Source organism: Lethenteron reissneri, chromosome 39, assembly GCF_015708825.2.
Source record: "Lethenteron reissneri isolate LAM-NWPU_2019-01 chromosome 39, ASM1570882v1, whole genome shotgun sequence".
Lineage (NCBI taxonomy): Eukaryota > Metazoa > Chordata > Hyperoartia > Petromyzontiformes > Petromyzontidae > Lethenteron > Lethenteron reissneri.
In genome coordinates, this window is record NC_083817.1 from 1,198,782 (window position 1) to 1,215,640 (window position 16,859).

At 48.9% G+C, this 16,859-nt stretch overlaps 1 protein-coding gene across 6 annotated transcripts in view; it reads left to right on the forward strand.

Moving 5' to 3' along the window:
* LOC133351979 (interleukin-6 receptor subunit beta-like) overlaps window positions 1-16,859 on the forward strand; it is a 95,962-nt gene that overhangs the window by 27,773 nt on the left and 51,330 nt on the right. For 3 of the 6 annotated variants that reach the window (XM_061567635.1, XM_061567636.1, XM_061567638.1), the window contains exon 3: window positions 2,039-2,107. The exons of 1 other annotated variant lie outside the window; for it this stretch is intronic. Coding sequence is in view for 1 of the 5 variants with exons in the window: in XM_061567634.1 (XP_061423618.1) it covers window positions 2,432-2,458 (27 nt within the window). In the remaining 4 variants the exon portion in view is untranslated. Of the gene's footprint in view, window positions 1-2,038; window positions 2,108-2,153; window positions 2,459-16,859 lie in introns of those variants that run through there. 2 more of the 6 variants (XM_061567634.1, XM_061567640.1) reach the window with 1 other exon arrangement.

Genomic DNA, 16,859 nt, shown 5'->3' on the forward strand with positions numbered 1-16,859 from the left:
AGAGGTTGAAGTGACCTTGCTAGAGAGAGGTTGAAGTGACCTTGCTAGAGAGAGGTAAAAGTGACCTTGCTAGAGAGAGGTTGAAGTGACCTTGCTAGAGAGAGGTTGAAGTGACCTTGCTAGAGAGAGGTTGAAGTGACTTGCTAGAGAGAGGTTGAAGTGACCTTGCTAGAGAGAGGTTGAAGTGACCTTGCTAGAGAGAGGTTGAAGTGACCTTGCTAGAGAGAGGTAGAAGTGACCTTGCTAGAGAGAGGTTGAAGTGACCTTGCTAGAGAGAGGTTGAAGTGACCTTGCTAGAGAGAGGTTGAAGTGACCTTGCTAGAGAGAGGTTGAAGTGACCTTGCTAGAGAGAGGTTGAAGTGACCTTGCTAGAGAGAGGTTGAAGTGACCTTGCTAGAGAGAGGTTGAAGTGACCTTGCTAGAGAGAGGTTGAAGTGACCTTGCTAGAGAGAGGTTGAAGTGGACTTGCTAGAGAGATGTTGAAGTGACCTTGCTAGAGAGAGGTTGAAGTGACCTTGCTAGAGAGAGGTTGAAGTGACCTTGCTAGAGAGAGGTTGAAGTGACCTTGCTAGAGAGAGGTTGAAGTGACCTTGCTAGAGAGAGGTTGAAGTGACCTTGCTAGAGAGATGTTGAAGTGACCTTGCTAGAGAGAGGTTGAAGTGACCTTGCTAGAGAGAGGTTAGAAGTGACCTTGCTAGAGAGAGGTTGAAGTGACCTTGCTAGAGAGAGGTTGAAGTGACCTTGCTAGAGCAGGGGTCGGGAACCTTTTTGACTGGGAGAGCCATAAAAGCCAAATATTTCTAAATATATTTCATTGAGAGCATTATAGTATTTTTTACGTATAATAAATTAAATATGTCTTACTTTTAATGCGACTTCTGGTGCTGCATGGTTTTGCTGATGGCCTTGTAGTCTGGTTCGTACGACGTGGTGAGGTTGAGCTTCATGCAGGCGTGACCCGTGAAATTTATCTTCAAAACTAATTTCTGTTTACTTTAAAATGATACAGTATTATTAAGCAATATCACAAGTATTTAAAAATCAGTTCCAAACAGATTTTTTTTTTATTTTTTCAACTCAAAATTGTCTGGGAGCCATATGTCGTCACTGGAAGAGCCATATATGGCTCGCGAGCCATAGGTTCCCGACCGCTGTGCTAGAGAGAGGTTGAAGGCGGCGTCGATAAGGGGGGGGGGGGGCGAGAGAGGCCAAGGTCGCTTTGACGACCAAGTGGAGAGGAGGCGCGTGCTGGGGAAAGGGATACAATCGATGGGAAGAGGCCAGGAGAGACGGAGCCCTAGGGCCTTGGGGATGGACGCCAAGGCGAATAAACGGAGAAGACGATTCAAAATAAATCAATAAACGGCGAACTCAAAATTAGCTGAAGCATAAAACGTACAAATTAGTTAATGTGAAAGATTATATGACACACGTGGAGAACGAACTCCAGAAATGTGGGCTACAAGCTGCCGCACGGCTTGCCGATGACACCGGCAAGTGGGACGTGGCAAGCGGAATACCAGACCACCTGCGGGGCTGAGTGGAGTTTCGTGTTTATGCAATAGCGGGCTCTTTGTTTTTCGTTCAGTAGATTAAACAATGCAACCACAGAGCAATATCTGTGTTCTGGCGCAGAGAGGAACCCCGGGTGTTCTCTATTCTGTGGTTAAAACACTCGGTTTTCATGTGTGCTTGTATTTATGTCTGCTGTTTCCAAAAACCGTAATTCTACACAGTGATTTGGCGATGTTCCTTTGGCTCTGGTGCACAACCACACGTGACAACAACCACTGAGCACAATCGGCACGTCAACAACGCGGCCCCGAAAGAACAAGAACAAGAACAAGAACAAGAACAAGAACAAGAACAAGAACAAGAACAAGAACAAGAACAAGAACAAGAACAAGAACAAGCCCACGACGGGCGACGTTTCGGGCCATGGCCCTTCCCCAGAGCACGCCGCCAATCTGCGCCGAGTGCACAGAGATGTGAGACGCCCTTGGCTTATGTTTGTGTCTCTGTCCTGTCGACCTCACAGCGGAGCCCTGATTGTTGAAGCTTTGGGAGGGACCGGATAAAGCCAAGAGAGATCTCCGTCGAGCGAGGGGTACGTGGCTGCCCAACTCTTCACGCACCGCGTCTTACCTCCACGTGTGGAGCGCGTGCTTCCTAAGCGTTCGTTGCTTCAGGACCATGGACTCGCTCTCTGCAATTTTTGCCGTTTTCGTTTTCCGTTGCTGCTGGGCTCACTCCCGTGTCCAACAAGCGGGGAAGCTGGCTCAACGGAATCATCCGTGGAACAAATCAAACATGCGCATTTTCTCATAAGCCTTCGAGCCGACGATCAGACACTCGTTATATACGCTGAAAGACAAAGATCCCCTGTATAGCCTCGACACGCTGTTGGGGCAAGTGCTGTTCGCGGCATCCGATGAAGGCCGCCATGGCACACGAGGAGGTGGGTGGCCAGCATCTCGCCCAGGCATCTTTGTCCCCTCACACACTCACACACACACGCTCACACACACACACTCACACACACATACTCACACACTGACACACTCACACACACACTCACACACACACACCCACACACTCACACACACACTCACACACACACTCACGCACACACACACTCACACACTCACACACACTCACACACACACACGTGGGTGCAACAAATACAATATGCTCTACACTTTATCTTGGTTGCCAGCTTGGAATAGGCTGTTCGCGAGCTCATATTTAAGCAAGGACAATACATGAGGAAATGTCAAAGACGGCTGCACACATGCCCAGGATTGTTCGCTCCCCCAGTCCTGGTGTTGACATAAACTCGAATTGGTAATGTCAGGCTGAGGCAACCTCGGGGAGACTCTGGAACAGATCGAGATCATCGTTCGCAGAGAATCCCACGGCCGGGAACACGACCCTTGTCACTGCGAATGCAGCTCAGTGTTATGTTTATTCAAATCGTGAAATAGTTTTCAATTCAAATTCATGTCGTATTGTTCAGTTGAAGATGTCAGTTTTGAATGCAATCGGCGCCCAGTTCTGGTTCCAGTGTTGGAACCTGGCGCTGCGGTGCCATGCGGCTCGCTGCTGGCACGCTCACAGAGGCTTGAACTCAGAAGACCACCCTGGTTATCACTGCGGTGTGTGTCAACCATACAACACAACGCGCCCTCAGTTTCACGGTGAACGTTAAAGCTCCCGCGATATCATTTCTAAAAAGAGTTGCCCATTTTCTTGGTTCTTTCGGTAAAGTCACGTAGAAGGGAAATAATAAAATAATAAAAATAAAACATAATAAAATAATTCTCACGACGTTTCGGCCACAACGCAAGCAGCCGTCCTCAGGTGAAGAACATGTCTGTCGGGACAGACAGCGTTGTGGCCGAAACGTCGTGAGAATTATTTTATTATGTTTTATGTTTATTATTTTATTATTTCCCTTCTACGTGACTTTACCGAAAGAACCAAGATGAATCCCGGCAGTCACGAAAGCTTTAAATCAAAGTTTCCCATTGTTGTACTGCACATTACTTGGTTGCGGTTACACCTCCCAATCATCGCCCCGGCTGTGAACCCGCCTGGGACTGTCTGTGCACCACGCTCTGCCTTCCTTCACGACAATAGCCTTGCACTCTATGAGAATGGCGCAAATGCCAAATGTACTCAATTGTCATCAAATATTAAAATAAAACTTTTTGTGTGAGACTGCATCGGCAGCGGTGCACGTGAGCAAATGATACAAACTCATGTGCGTCATGAACACTGCAATAAACATACTATTTATATTTCATAAAATAAATCGGTGAGGTGACAAGAATGTTATTGAGGAACGTGTTTTAGTTTTGGGAACGAACCCAGATTATAGTTTTGAACCGTTGCTTTGACTTCTGAATTTTCAGTTTCGTTTCACACTCACGGTTCTCTTTTTCCACGTTCGAACAAACTTCCCATTTTCATATTTTCGGCGAACTTCACCGAGTGGCGAGCGCGTGTGGCAACCCGAGAGAGAGAGAGCGGCGCACGCCGCAGCTGAACACGTGCGCGCTCTAACCCTCGGCACGCGCGCGCTCTTCCCCGAAACAAGAAGACCCGCGCAGTGCTGCTGCTGCTACTGCTGCAGCTGCTGCAGCTGCTGCAGCAGCTGCTGCTGATGTTGCTGCAGCTGCTGCTGCTGCTGTTGCTGCTGCTGCAGATGTTTCTGCTGCTGCTGCAGCTGCTGCAGCTGCTGCTGCTGTTGCTGCTGCTGCAGCTGCTGCTGCTGTTGCTGCTGCTGCAGCTGTTTCTGCTGCTGCTGCAGCTGCTGCTGCTGTTGCTGCTGCTGCAGCTGCAGCTGCTGCGTGAACATCGCCGTTGCCCCGTGGCGAGCCTGCCTCGGGCAGGCCGCACCACGTGCCGGGAGGTGCGGGCGAGCCCTCTTTACTCAAAGCTGATGAGTTACACTCCTCGGTCACCGAAGATAATTCGTCCTTAATATCAGGGGGTGCGTTATGCTTGTCTAGGTTACGAATGTCAAAAAAAAAAAACGTAATTACAACCAGGCTTTCTACAAGATGTTCTCTCTACGTTTCACTGCTTTTGTAATGATTCGCGGCGCAGTTGGGTTTGGCTTGGGTTAAATGTTATGGTAGCGTGATCGGATTAGAGGGACATGACAAGGTACCAGCTTCAATGAAACCCAGGCCACCCCCGCCTCGCGCTACGCTCCTACAAATCGAGTAAATAGAGAAACGCGCCCACACACACGTGTCTCATCCCACACACACACGTCTCATCCCACACACGTCTCATCCCACACACACACACACGTCTCATCCCACACACACACACACGTCTCACCCCACACACACACACCCGTCTCATCCCACACACACACACACGTCTCATCCCACACACACACACACACGTCTCATCCCACACACACACACACACGTCTCATCTCACACACACACACACGTCTCATCCCACACACACACACACACGTCTCATCCCACTCACACACACACGTCTCATCCCACACACACACACACACGTCTCACCCCACACACACACACACGTCTCATCCCACACACACACACACGTCTCATCCCACTCTCACACACACGTCTCATCCCACACACACACGTCTCATCCCACTCACACACACACACGTCTCATCTCACTCACACACACACAAGTCTCATCCCACTCACACACACACACGTCTCATCCCACACACACACACACACGTCTCATCTCACTCACACACACACGTCTCATCCCACACACACACACACGTCTCATCCCACTCACACACACACGTCTCATCCCACACACACACACGTCTCATCCCACTCACACACACACGTCTCATCCCACACACACACACACACGTCTCATCTCACTCACACACACACGTCTCATCCCACACACACACACACGTCTCATCCCACACACACACACACGTCTCATCCCACTCACACACACACACGTCTCATCTCACTCACACACACACGTCTCATCCCACACACACACACACGTCTCATCCCACTCACACACACACGTCTCATCCCACTCACACACACACGTCTCATCCCACTCACACGTCTCATCCCACACACACACACACACGTCTCATCCCACACACACGTCTCATCCCACACACACACACACACACGTCTCACCCCGCACACACACACGTCTCATCCCACACACACACACACACATCTCATCCCACTCACACACACACGTCTCATCCCACTCACACACACACCCGTCTCATCTCACACACACACACACGTCTCATCCCACTCACACACACACGTCTCATCCCACACACACACACACGTCTCATCCCACTCACACACACACACGTCTCATCCCACACACACACACACACGTCTCATCCCACACACACACACACGTCTCATCCCACACACACGTTTCACCCCGCACACACACACACACCTCTCATCCCACTCACACTCACACACACGTCTCACCCCGCACACACACACACACACGTCTCATCCCACTCACACACACACCCGTCTCATCTCACACACACACACACACGTCTCATCCCACTCACACACACACGTCTCATCCCACACACACACACACGTCTCATCCCACTCACACACACACACGTCTCATCCCACACACACACACACACGTCTCATCCCACACACACACACACGTCTCATCCCACACACACGTCTCACCCCGCACACACACACACACGTCTCATCCCACTCACACTCACACACACGTCTCACCCCGCACACACACACACACACACACACGTCTCATCCCACTCACACACACACGTCTCATCCCACACACACACACACGTCTCATCCCACACACACACACACACGTCTCATCCCACTCACACACACCCGTCTCATCTCACACACACACACACGTCTCATCCCACACACACACACACACGTCTCACCCCGCACACACACACACACACGTCTCATCCCACTCACACACACATGTCTCATCCCACTCACACACACACCCGTCTCATCTCACACACACACACACGTCTCATCCCACTCACACACACACGTCTCATCCCACACACACACACACGTCTCATCCCACACACACGTCTCACCCCGCACACACACACACACGTCTCATCCCACTCACACTCACACACACGTCTCACCCCGCACACACACACACACACGTCTCATCCCACTCACACACACACGTCTCATCCCACACACACACACACACGTCTCATCCCACACACACACACACACGTCTCACCCCGCACACACACACACACACGTCTCATCCCACACACACACACACGTCTCATCCCACTCACACACACACGTCTCATCCCACACACACACACGTCTCATCCCACACACACACACACGTCTCATCCCACACACACACACACGTCTCATCCCACACACACACACACGTCTCATCCCACACACACACACACACGTCTCATCCCACACACACACACACAAACACGTCTCATCCCACACACACACACGTCTCATCCCACACACACACACGTCTCACCCCGCACACACACACAAGTCTCATCCCACTCACACACACACACGTCTCATCCCACTCACACACACACACGTCTCATCCCACACACACACACGTCTCACCCCGCACACACCATCCACTCTGGCAGTATTTGTGGCTTCCAGCTTCTAAAACTCGGCAGTAAAATTCTCATTAAATGTAATCACTACTGACTTTGGTGAATTTACACAACCAGTTAGCGTGCGCAAAGCGATTTGCGTTTTTAAAGTATTTGGAGGGTGTAGTGGGGGCACAGTGGTTAGCGCAAGTACCGGGTGACATGAGTTCAATTCCAGGCCATGGCTAAAACGCGTCGAGAGTGATATCCATTCCGTTTCTGGGTGCCCGATTTCACCAACGTGCACTGTCAGGCGTCGCGGCGCGTGGTTTAACGACCCCAGAGACGAATCGGGTGTGCGGAAACTCTCATCCAGCAGTGGGTTTGACATTAAAGCATCTGCACACAGCCATATCTGGAGGGATCGTAACGAGAGCCGATTGCCAGAGAGAGAGAGAGACCACAAGTGGGTGGCCAGTATAGAAGAGAGCTTTCAGTTGCTGGAGGGATGCGTTTCCACTCTGTTCACTCATGAGTGCATTTACGATGTCGCAGTGAAAATGATTTTGCGTAACGAGTTAAGGCGGGAGGCTCTATTCAGCCAGCGTCTCTTTTGGAGATCTGGGAAAAAAATACACGGCATGAAAACGTAACAGCAATAAATCGTAAACAAAAACAAAGGACACTAGTTCTGCCCCTTGCAAATTAAAAACAAAATCTAAAACTGGGCAAGAAAACTGGCACCAAAAATCCTTTACAAAATGCGCGTGCAATTTTCCCGTGGCTGCATGTGAATACAAAAGTGGCAACTGTGATGTCAAAGTGAGGTGATTGCATTACAGCACGGCCCGGCTGGGATCATTAAACGGGAGTAGGAAACGGAGCTTTGCTCGAGAAAAGCAAAACACACGGCAGCATCCGTGGCGCTAAACCTGAGCCACAATCACCAATTGCTTTGTGACGCTTCACTGGCGGTGGTGCACGAGAGCAGAAATAACAAACAGAACAACACGACATTGGTCAAGAACACTGCCTTGACAGAACAGTTCCTTAAAAAAGGAAAAATATGCAATACGTGACATTTCAGACAGTGTGCAAGTGAAGTGATCGGATTACAAATGTCTTCACTTGTGAGCGTGTTATCAGTGAAACTTTATCGGTCTCCCATGAATAAGGGTCATTGCCCGAAACTTCATCTATTATATATGTTTTCCCTTAAAGGCCACGCAGTTTTTTGAGGAACTCGTTGAGGGTGCCTCCACCTATGCCCAGGTGATATTTACCTGTTCCTTGTTCCTGGAGAATTGTGGGTAGCAGGAATCTTCTTAGCTGAAACGCGACAAGGTGTTTGAAAGAAAAACAAAAAACTGAATTTGCTTAGTTTTACTTTCCCTAATGTCATCTGTTTACCAAGCAGGACTCCATGCTGCGTCTCTGCGAAGAAATGTGTCACTGCACAGCAAATCTATTATAGAAAATGTTTGCATTCGATTGCTCGGGATACACCAGGGAACGATTTAAACATCCGAACATCTGGTTTAAATAATGAGGCACCTGGGTCACTCCCTCTGTTAGATTGGTTTATATAATTTGTTTTAATAAAGTGGCTGATGGGGGAATGTTTCCGAAATGAATATAAATAGTATCCATCCCTTGGAGTTCCCTGCCAAAAGAGCAAGTTTCCTGGCTCAGCGTTCGCGCCGCGCTCTCTCCGCTCTCCTGCTCTCCTGCTCATTTCGCCAGACGGACTCCCCTTAGTTCGGTGTCTGCCAGCGGCACATCCTTCCTCTTGTGCCCCTCGGCCTTTTCGTGGCCCAGCGGTGGCACTTTCGCCGCTCGTTGCAGAGTTTCACGGCTGTAGCCCCACAGGCCGCCCTGGTTAATACCGCGCGGGGCTCCCTGGTTAATACCGCGAGGGGCGCCCTCGTTATTAAAACGCAAGCGTATTGACCGTAAAGTACTACGCGGCGTCTGCTGCCCGGTAGATGCAAAAGATTGTTTCGCTTGACTTTTCCCAACGTCGTTCGAAAAGGCGAGGCCGTTGTGAGAATCGTTTGACTTTTACTTCACAATACAGATCGGTGCGGGAAGGTGAACGGGGGTGCAGGACCGGTTCGGCTATCGCTTGCCACTGCTGTTAACCGTGGCCAGGAATTGAATTTGGGCGGCAGGGTTCCAGGTACGGAGAGTGAACCACTGCGGCACCGCTCAGCCACAGGAATCTCTACATGTTTAATTCCATATTGTAAACGAGACGCTTTAAAGGTTGTAGAAGTAAAGTGCAATTCTGTAATATACTTTTTTTTATGGCTGTGGAGGCGGTTGCTGCTGTTGCATTATGAACAATTCTATTCAGAGTCAAACTGTTCATGGGCAACATGAGCACCATCATTCTCCAAACTGTCGGGCACCCCGCTAAACATCGGGGTCGTGAGGCCAGGGAACTGAGTGGCAAGCGACGTTCATGGTCTCAAGCGGAGCACAATGTCTCACCCAATGACTCCGGGTCGCGAGTCGGCCGAGGTAGGCACGTGACCAGTAGCCACAGCACTAACGATAGGTGTACTACTGGGTGTGGTATACTGGATGTGGTGTGCTGTATGTGTAAAAATAATGTCTTGCCGCCAACCCAGACATTGCTGGCTTGAAATTAATCCCTGGTCTCCACCATGAAAGTGCTGCACTCTTTGATATGCGTTCGGTCATGTGACTTGGCCATGCAATGTAAATAACACAGAGGGATAATTTGTTAGGCAGCTGATTATAAACACGAGTTGACGAAGCAAATCGGCAACTCTATAAACCATCCATTCATCGTCATTCGTGAACATTTAACCAAGAGTTGATTTGACTAAATGTATCTGATGGTAATTTAGATGGTGTTGTTTTACATTGAATGTGAAAAATAATTTTCCATTTGATAGGTTGTGTTTCTGTTTGCCTCGAGCAGGATGACGCCGCGCACGAGTTTCTCGTTACGCGGCCGTGGGCGTGCAGGGTGCTCGCCACGGGCCGGTTTCGCGGCCGATAAATATTCCCACATCCTCTCGGCAATTTTCTTCTGGGAATTACCAAAGCGCTCCGTCTGCGATAAAGTGGACATGAAACTCCCCGTCAACCCGTTCGCGAAGGCGACCATTACGTGTCAGGGCCAGAGAGCTCCAGTTCCAAATCTTCGAATTGTTCACGACGAAATAGCAAACCGTGGCCAGCCCTGTGCGAGCGTGCCCCTTTGAAGAGTCGCCCCTGCAAGAAGGATGATAATGGTTTCCAGCAGGTTATCACCTTGTTAAGTAAATGACGTCGAATTGAATGAAACCGAGACGAGAAAAGCTTTGAAACGAGTCAGCAGTTTGTAATCTCTGGAGGCGGGGGGGTGTTGGGGGTGTCAGCCTCGCCTGCCGCTGAAGTGCAGCTACTGTGCAGCGCGCTGCTCGAAGTCGTCTTGCTCAAATCGCGAGAAGCGACTGCACGGCTGCATCGCGGCACCCACGTGGCTCTCTCGCTCCGGCGAATGTGAGCAGCATTCATTGCCCGAGTCAAGTTATGGCAAAGCTGATGAAATTGAGCAGGATGCCGGCCTGCATGCATTTAGAGCCCGGAGCCAAACATGTGGAAAGAGGTGAACTTTAAAGACATCACTGCGTGCCCTAAAACATGTTTGTTTTATTATTTACATATCAGTTTCGTGTAATAAATTCCAAGCAAAATAAGCGATTTAAGGCGGGGGTCTCTAACTGCGTTTTTTTTATTTACAGAAACTCTTTAGCTCCTTGCAGTATTCAGTTACTTATTTGTATGCTCAGTGTGCAGATGTTTCGCTTCTCGGAGATCGTGTGAGCGATATTTCGACATCAGCTCGTGGGAGCTGCCTGCTTCGGCTGTGGAGGGGGGGGGGGGGTCCTGATGATGGGGGTCGTCTTCCGTCCAGGCCCAGGGCTCGTCGTGGCCAGCGATGCACGCGGCTTGAAGCTGCTCGCAAAGTTATAGTTGGGAGCAGCCATTCGAGTGAGAACCTCCAAGGGAGATGGCAGAAGGGACAGGGACACGGGGGTAGAGGTGCGGTGAGATGAGAGGAGTTGAGGATGATGCAGAGGAGTCGTGACATGATGGGGATGTAGATGGGAAGCAAAGATAGAGACAGGAGAGCTAAAAGAGACACGGGCAATATAGAGATGAGATCAATTAATGGGCTTGTGAGGTTTTATTTACTTATTAGGATTTGAAATAAAGCTGTTGTTTGGTGCATCCATACTGTATACACCAACCCATAGTCAATTATGTATTCCTTTGACGAAGGGTCAACCAGATATGAGTTGACTCCTATTACACACCCCATATATGGTGGAATACGTCATATCAGTGGTGGCATCGTGCACGCTACGGGGAGATCCTCTTATCCGCATGTATGCGTGGAAATCACTTCTGTTATCCGCGTAGCTATCCGTAAATAAACGCGGATGCACGGATGATTTGATTTATACAGATCCAATTGGGGACATCTATTGGGGTATTAAGCGGAGTGATTAAGTGTGCACGGGCCAGACGCTTCGTTGCATCACGTGACAGTGGAGGATGACGATGGCTTGGGAAGGCCTTCATTCAGCAGTGGACAGATCATGGCCGATGATCACATTGTTGTGAATTATTTTGTACCAATATACTCATTTTGTCAATAAGTACAACGCTGTAAGTGGGTGGGTGTGTGGAATCACGGTAACGTAGCTTTTGGGGAACGACTTCGCACAGCTCTCAACAACTATCAAGGGAGAGAGAGAGACAAGTCTAAGTATAAACACGCAGACCGTGCGCATCTTCTCGAGTCTGCGAGCTCGCCGTGGAGGTTTAGAAGCTCGGTGTTCGGTGGAGCTCTACACGTCCAAATCGATGCAGATCCAGACGGGCGGACGGGCAGGCGGAATGGTGCGCGCGTATCGGAGGAGCGCTTTTCCAGGGTATCGAATGCTCTCAAAAATATTTCAACTCTCATCCGCCAAGGACGTTCTGGTTATCCCTTCATTAATTATTAACGCTAAGTGCACGAGTGGCCTCAGCTTGAGCAGCATCGGAGGTTTAGAACAAAGAGTCTGTGCAAATGCCCATGGGTAATCGTGTCCGTACGAAGCAACGCGCTAATACAATTTGTCGTACTGTACTGTGGGAGTGCAGTGTGAACATGTTGCAATCGTCGTTAGCTGCTGATGTCAATCACATCATCTTATTCAGCAGGTGAGCAGCGTTGGTAATTGGTAACTGATTTTGGGAATAGACTTCTAGTAACGTCATACAAAGTTACACATTTTTTGCCGATAAAATAAGGCAATTGATGTAAAATATTTTAAATTTCATGCCCATGTGTTTATATGTATTTGTGCGAAACGTAATTGTGGTAGCCTGCAATAGGCAGGTGACGAGCAGCTGCAGAGGTCTACTGGATGTGGTTGGCCGGGATTTGAAAATATTTTCTGGGTCACCGACCCAGAGCGATCTGACGAAAGTGAACCCCGAGTACGCGTGTCTGTGCGTGAAAATGTGTGCTGGAATTTGTATTCGGAATAGCGTGTTGTCTTCGCACTCGTGTGCCCGAGAAGACGTTGTGTGCATGGTGGATGATGCACGTGGTCACGTGGCCACACTATGATGTCAGAATCTTTATTTATCCACCCACCGATTCAACAAATGACGGCAATAAAGGGTCAAGGTTATCAGGTAGATTGTGTATCATTGCTTTCTAATTAAACAAACGTGCCACACGTTACCCGGTATGGAGTGTTCTTCCTAAAGGCAGTTTCCATCTGTAAAGGATTTTGCGGAGGGGTCAGATATTCCCAATGATGGCATCTCCCAAAATGCACCAGTGTGTGTGTGTGCTTGACTCGAGCCCATGACAAGCCAAGACTTCTCACGCACACGCTATTTACAGCACGTGGTTTGGACATACGTGAAGATCAACTGTCTTTACATTGCCTCAAGCGCAAGTCCCCTGCACTGCTGAGACTTTGAAAAATATCCCCCTGCGCATGAAAACTATACATGGAAATAAACAAGGGAGATGGATATCTTCTGCTTTTTAGAATTTGTGTTGGACATATCTTCTGGTGCTCTCCAGTAGCCAAAGTGAACCAGTTAACGCTCCTAAGTCAGTTCCCTTGCTTCTCACGAACTTCAGTTGCAATGTCTCCATTCTACGGTGCCAGTGTTACACAACCTCATCCCTCATTGTGATCGATACAAATAACAACATGAATACGCACACAACAATACGCCCCCTTCGTATATCTGCCCCTCCACATAACACACAAACGTGTTATTTTACACAAACATCGCTCTGGGAGTGCACAATTTCAGCAGCACTGTTTCAGTGCCTCATGGGCAGTCAGGCTCACTCCCACCGATGTTGATGAATTGCCAGGTTTATAGGTAAGGACTCTGATCATTATTGGTCTGAGTTTAACACAAACCTATGTAATACGCACACAAAATAATAATGCGCATCATGGATTTCTGTTGCATTGTCACCCGATCGCCAGATCTTTGATTTATCAGTCGCTAAATATAATAAAGAATAGGTTCACGTGACCGCCTCATTACTTCCAGCCTTTCTAAGAAGTTGTACCAGCTTCACAAAGCGTGTTCCTTGAGACAGCCGATCCTCGGTAACTGTGCCAGCCCATCTTATGGTGCCATAAACACTGAATCGATACAATCTCCTTGCTAAAGCAATCGTTGTTCCTTCAACTCCATTGGAAGCCCTGAGCCAGTGGTATGTCTCACCGCTGCTAAGTCTGCCAAACTCTTAATTGAGTTGCGTTATTGTCTTATGTAAGGGTGGCGCTGTGGTATCACATATGCCTCGCAGTAAGTAGCACCTGGGTTTGACTCACGAGGCGGGCGCCTCCCTGCGTGGTGTTGGTACGTTCTGCCTCTACCACTGAATGGGGTTCCTCCCATAGCTAGGGCGACTCAGTGGGGATTACAGCAGCACGACATCGCCCCCTACAGACAACCCTTGGCAGGACCCTCCTGAACAAGAGTCTCGTGACTTTCTTGGGTAAAACAACAATCATCGTTCTCATAATGTAATTAGTAGGCATATAGAGTTATTACTATTATTATTCCCTACGTGTTTCTCCACGTGGTCTTTTTGTTTCGAGGGTTGCCCCTGTACAGCCCCTTGAGATGTCCTACGCAGCAATTAAGACGCTGCGCTCTTCAACATTGCTACAATGATCAGCTCCACGTTTGTTCGCATTTCAATCACAGGTGACTTCGCTCAGAGGCGTGTACACATCTTGTTGACCACGGAGAGACGACGAGCCGAGTTGAACCCCCAGCCGTTCCCTCTCCCTACGACACAAACGGGATCCTCTCGGCCCCATCGACAAACAGCCCTGACATTCTAGACACGGCGCTGTGTGTAGAGTGCACGCAAACATGGCTTTGCTAATCTTCTTGGTTCTTTCGGTAAAGTCACGTAGAAGGGAAGTAATAAAATAATAAAAATAAAACATAATAAAACAATTCTCACGACGTTTCGGCCACAACGCAAGCAGCCGTCCTCAGGTGAAAACCAGGTCCGTCGAGGCGACAGAGTCTGAATGAGACTCTGTCGCCTCGACGGACCTGGTTTTCACCTGAGGACGGCTGCTTGCGTTGTGGCCGAAACGTCGTGAGAATAATTGTATTATGTTTTATTTTTATTATTTTATTACTTCCCTTCTACGTGACTTTACCGAAAGAACCAAGAAGATGAATCCCTGCAGTCACGAAAGCTTTAAATCGAAATTGACCCCAGTCTGTTCTATTTCGCATTTATAGAGCGCCCTGCCCACTAGATAAGAACTATCGTCAACAACACGGCGTGGCCCCGAGGGTAGCAGCCCTTCTCTCGAGCACAGACGAAAGGGCCGCACTGCCCCGCACGTGGCCTATTTTGTATATTTCCACTTCGAGGGCCGCGGGTGTTGTTACTGGCGAACGTCTTGAGATGTTGTTTCCATCAGTCATGTGACCGTGGCTCAAGCGCACCCACGTGTCGCCTCCCTATTCAAGAACGGAACCCTTAAAAACAAACAGCAGCAAACTCACATTTCATAAACGTCAACGTTTGAATGCCAATGCCCAGAATTTCCTGCCGTTGTTGTAGTTTCCCAGACTGCCTGATTGCAAACGGGCGCCAGTAAACAAGGTGTTGCACGTGCTGATCGCGGTACGCCGATGGGGCTGAACCGTCTCATTGTGCTCGGTTCATTTCCAGCGGGGTCACAGGGCGTGGTCATCCGGAGGAGGGATCTGCAACTGAACTGCTTTTGTTTCTTGTTCACAGTTACTGCGATGTACTCAGGCTCAGAGTTCGATTTAGTGTTCAAGTATTTTATATATATACGCGCTGCTTTGAGCCAGGACCGTGTCCAACACAAGTTTATTTATTAGGTATAGCCCTGTGAGCCATTCGGCTCTTGAATCGGGTGCAACCGCAACAAACAAAAAACTAAAACATGAACAAAAAAACATCTTAAAGTGAATATGTGACTGAGTACAAACAGAAAATCCAAGAAAAGACAGCAAAATATTGCAGAAAAAACACCGTACACCAACGCTGTGTGCAAAAAGCCCAGTGGGATGCAAGTCAAACAACCAACAACAACCACAAGACAACTTAGATTAAGGAGGAGCCCTTCCCTAGAAACACCTTGGCAGTTCACGAGCGTCGATTCCGGAAAACCCGACTCTGAATATCTAAAATGGTCCACAGTTTGCTTGTGTTGAACCAAAGTTGCCGAAATCGTGCACTCGCAACACTTCCGCGTGGCCGGTGGGATGTATCACAAAAACACTCCGTTATATATTGTTCATGTGGAGGCGCAGCGGTGTGAGGGAGGCCTATTGCCCATCTCTTTATCTTGTGTAGTATTTTATAAATAAAAACGTAACAATTGCCCGCGTGAGCGTTACGTCTCACAAGCGCGTCAACCCTGTTGGGGATTCCGCTCGTGCTAGCATACCGCGGCAGCGTAAGGGCGAGACACCCTGAGTCGTAGTGAGTGGGCGACTTCTTGCGGGCATTATGCACAGAGATGAAGCACCAGTTGGTGCTCGCCACGAGGGCTGTGTCACGCAGCTCAGTGTCGTGCGGTCTACGTGAGCCACCGCGATCGGTTTCGCTCCGGCGTTGGCGCGTGGACCGCAGCAAAGGAACGCGAGCGGAGTGCCAACGTGGGCACGTTTGGCCCCGAGCGGTGGTCTTGATTTTGGTGTGTTCGCTGTCTTATAACAAAATAAAATAAAACAGATAATACATAAAGACGTGACCCTGCCCCTGAGCTGAGAGCCACGGGAGCGCGCTGCGTGAACTCTGTGCGGTGGGGCTCGCAGTGCCGTCTCTCTCGAGTCCAACTTTTTTTTTAATACCTCTCCACCTCCAAACTTCCCACATTTGATGATTTACACTGAATTCGAGTTACAGCGATTTTATATATATGTGTGTGTATATATGTGTGTATATATGTGTGTGCGCGTATATATGTGTGTATATATATAATGTAACACACTATTATAATCAGCGCTGTGTCGTATGCTATTTAATCTATTATTTTATCTTTCTATGTGACTTTACCGAAAGAACCAAAGAGTAATTCCTGCAGTCACGAAAGCTTCAAATCAAGTTTAAACCACCTCTACGGGAGGTTTTTGAGTGTGTTTTCTCTCGCTCGCTCTCTCGGTGTGTCTCTGTGTTGTC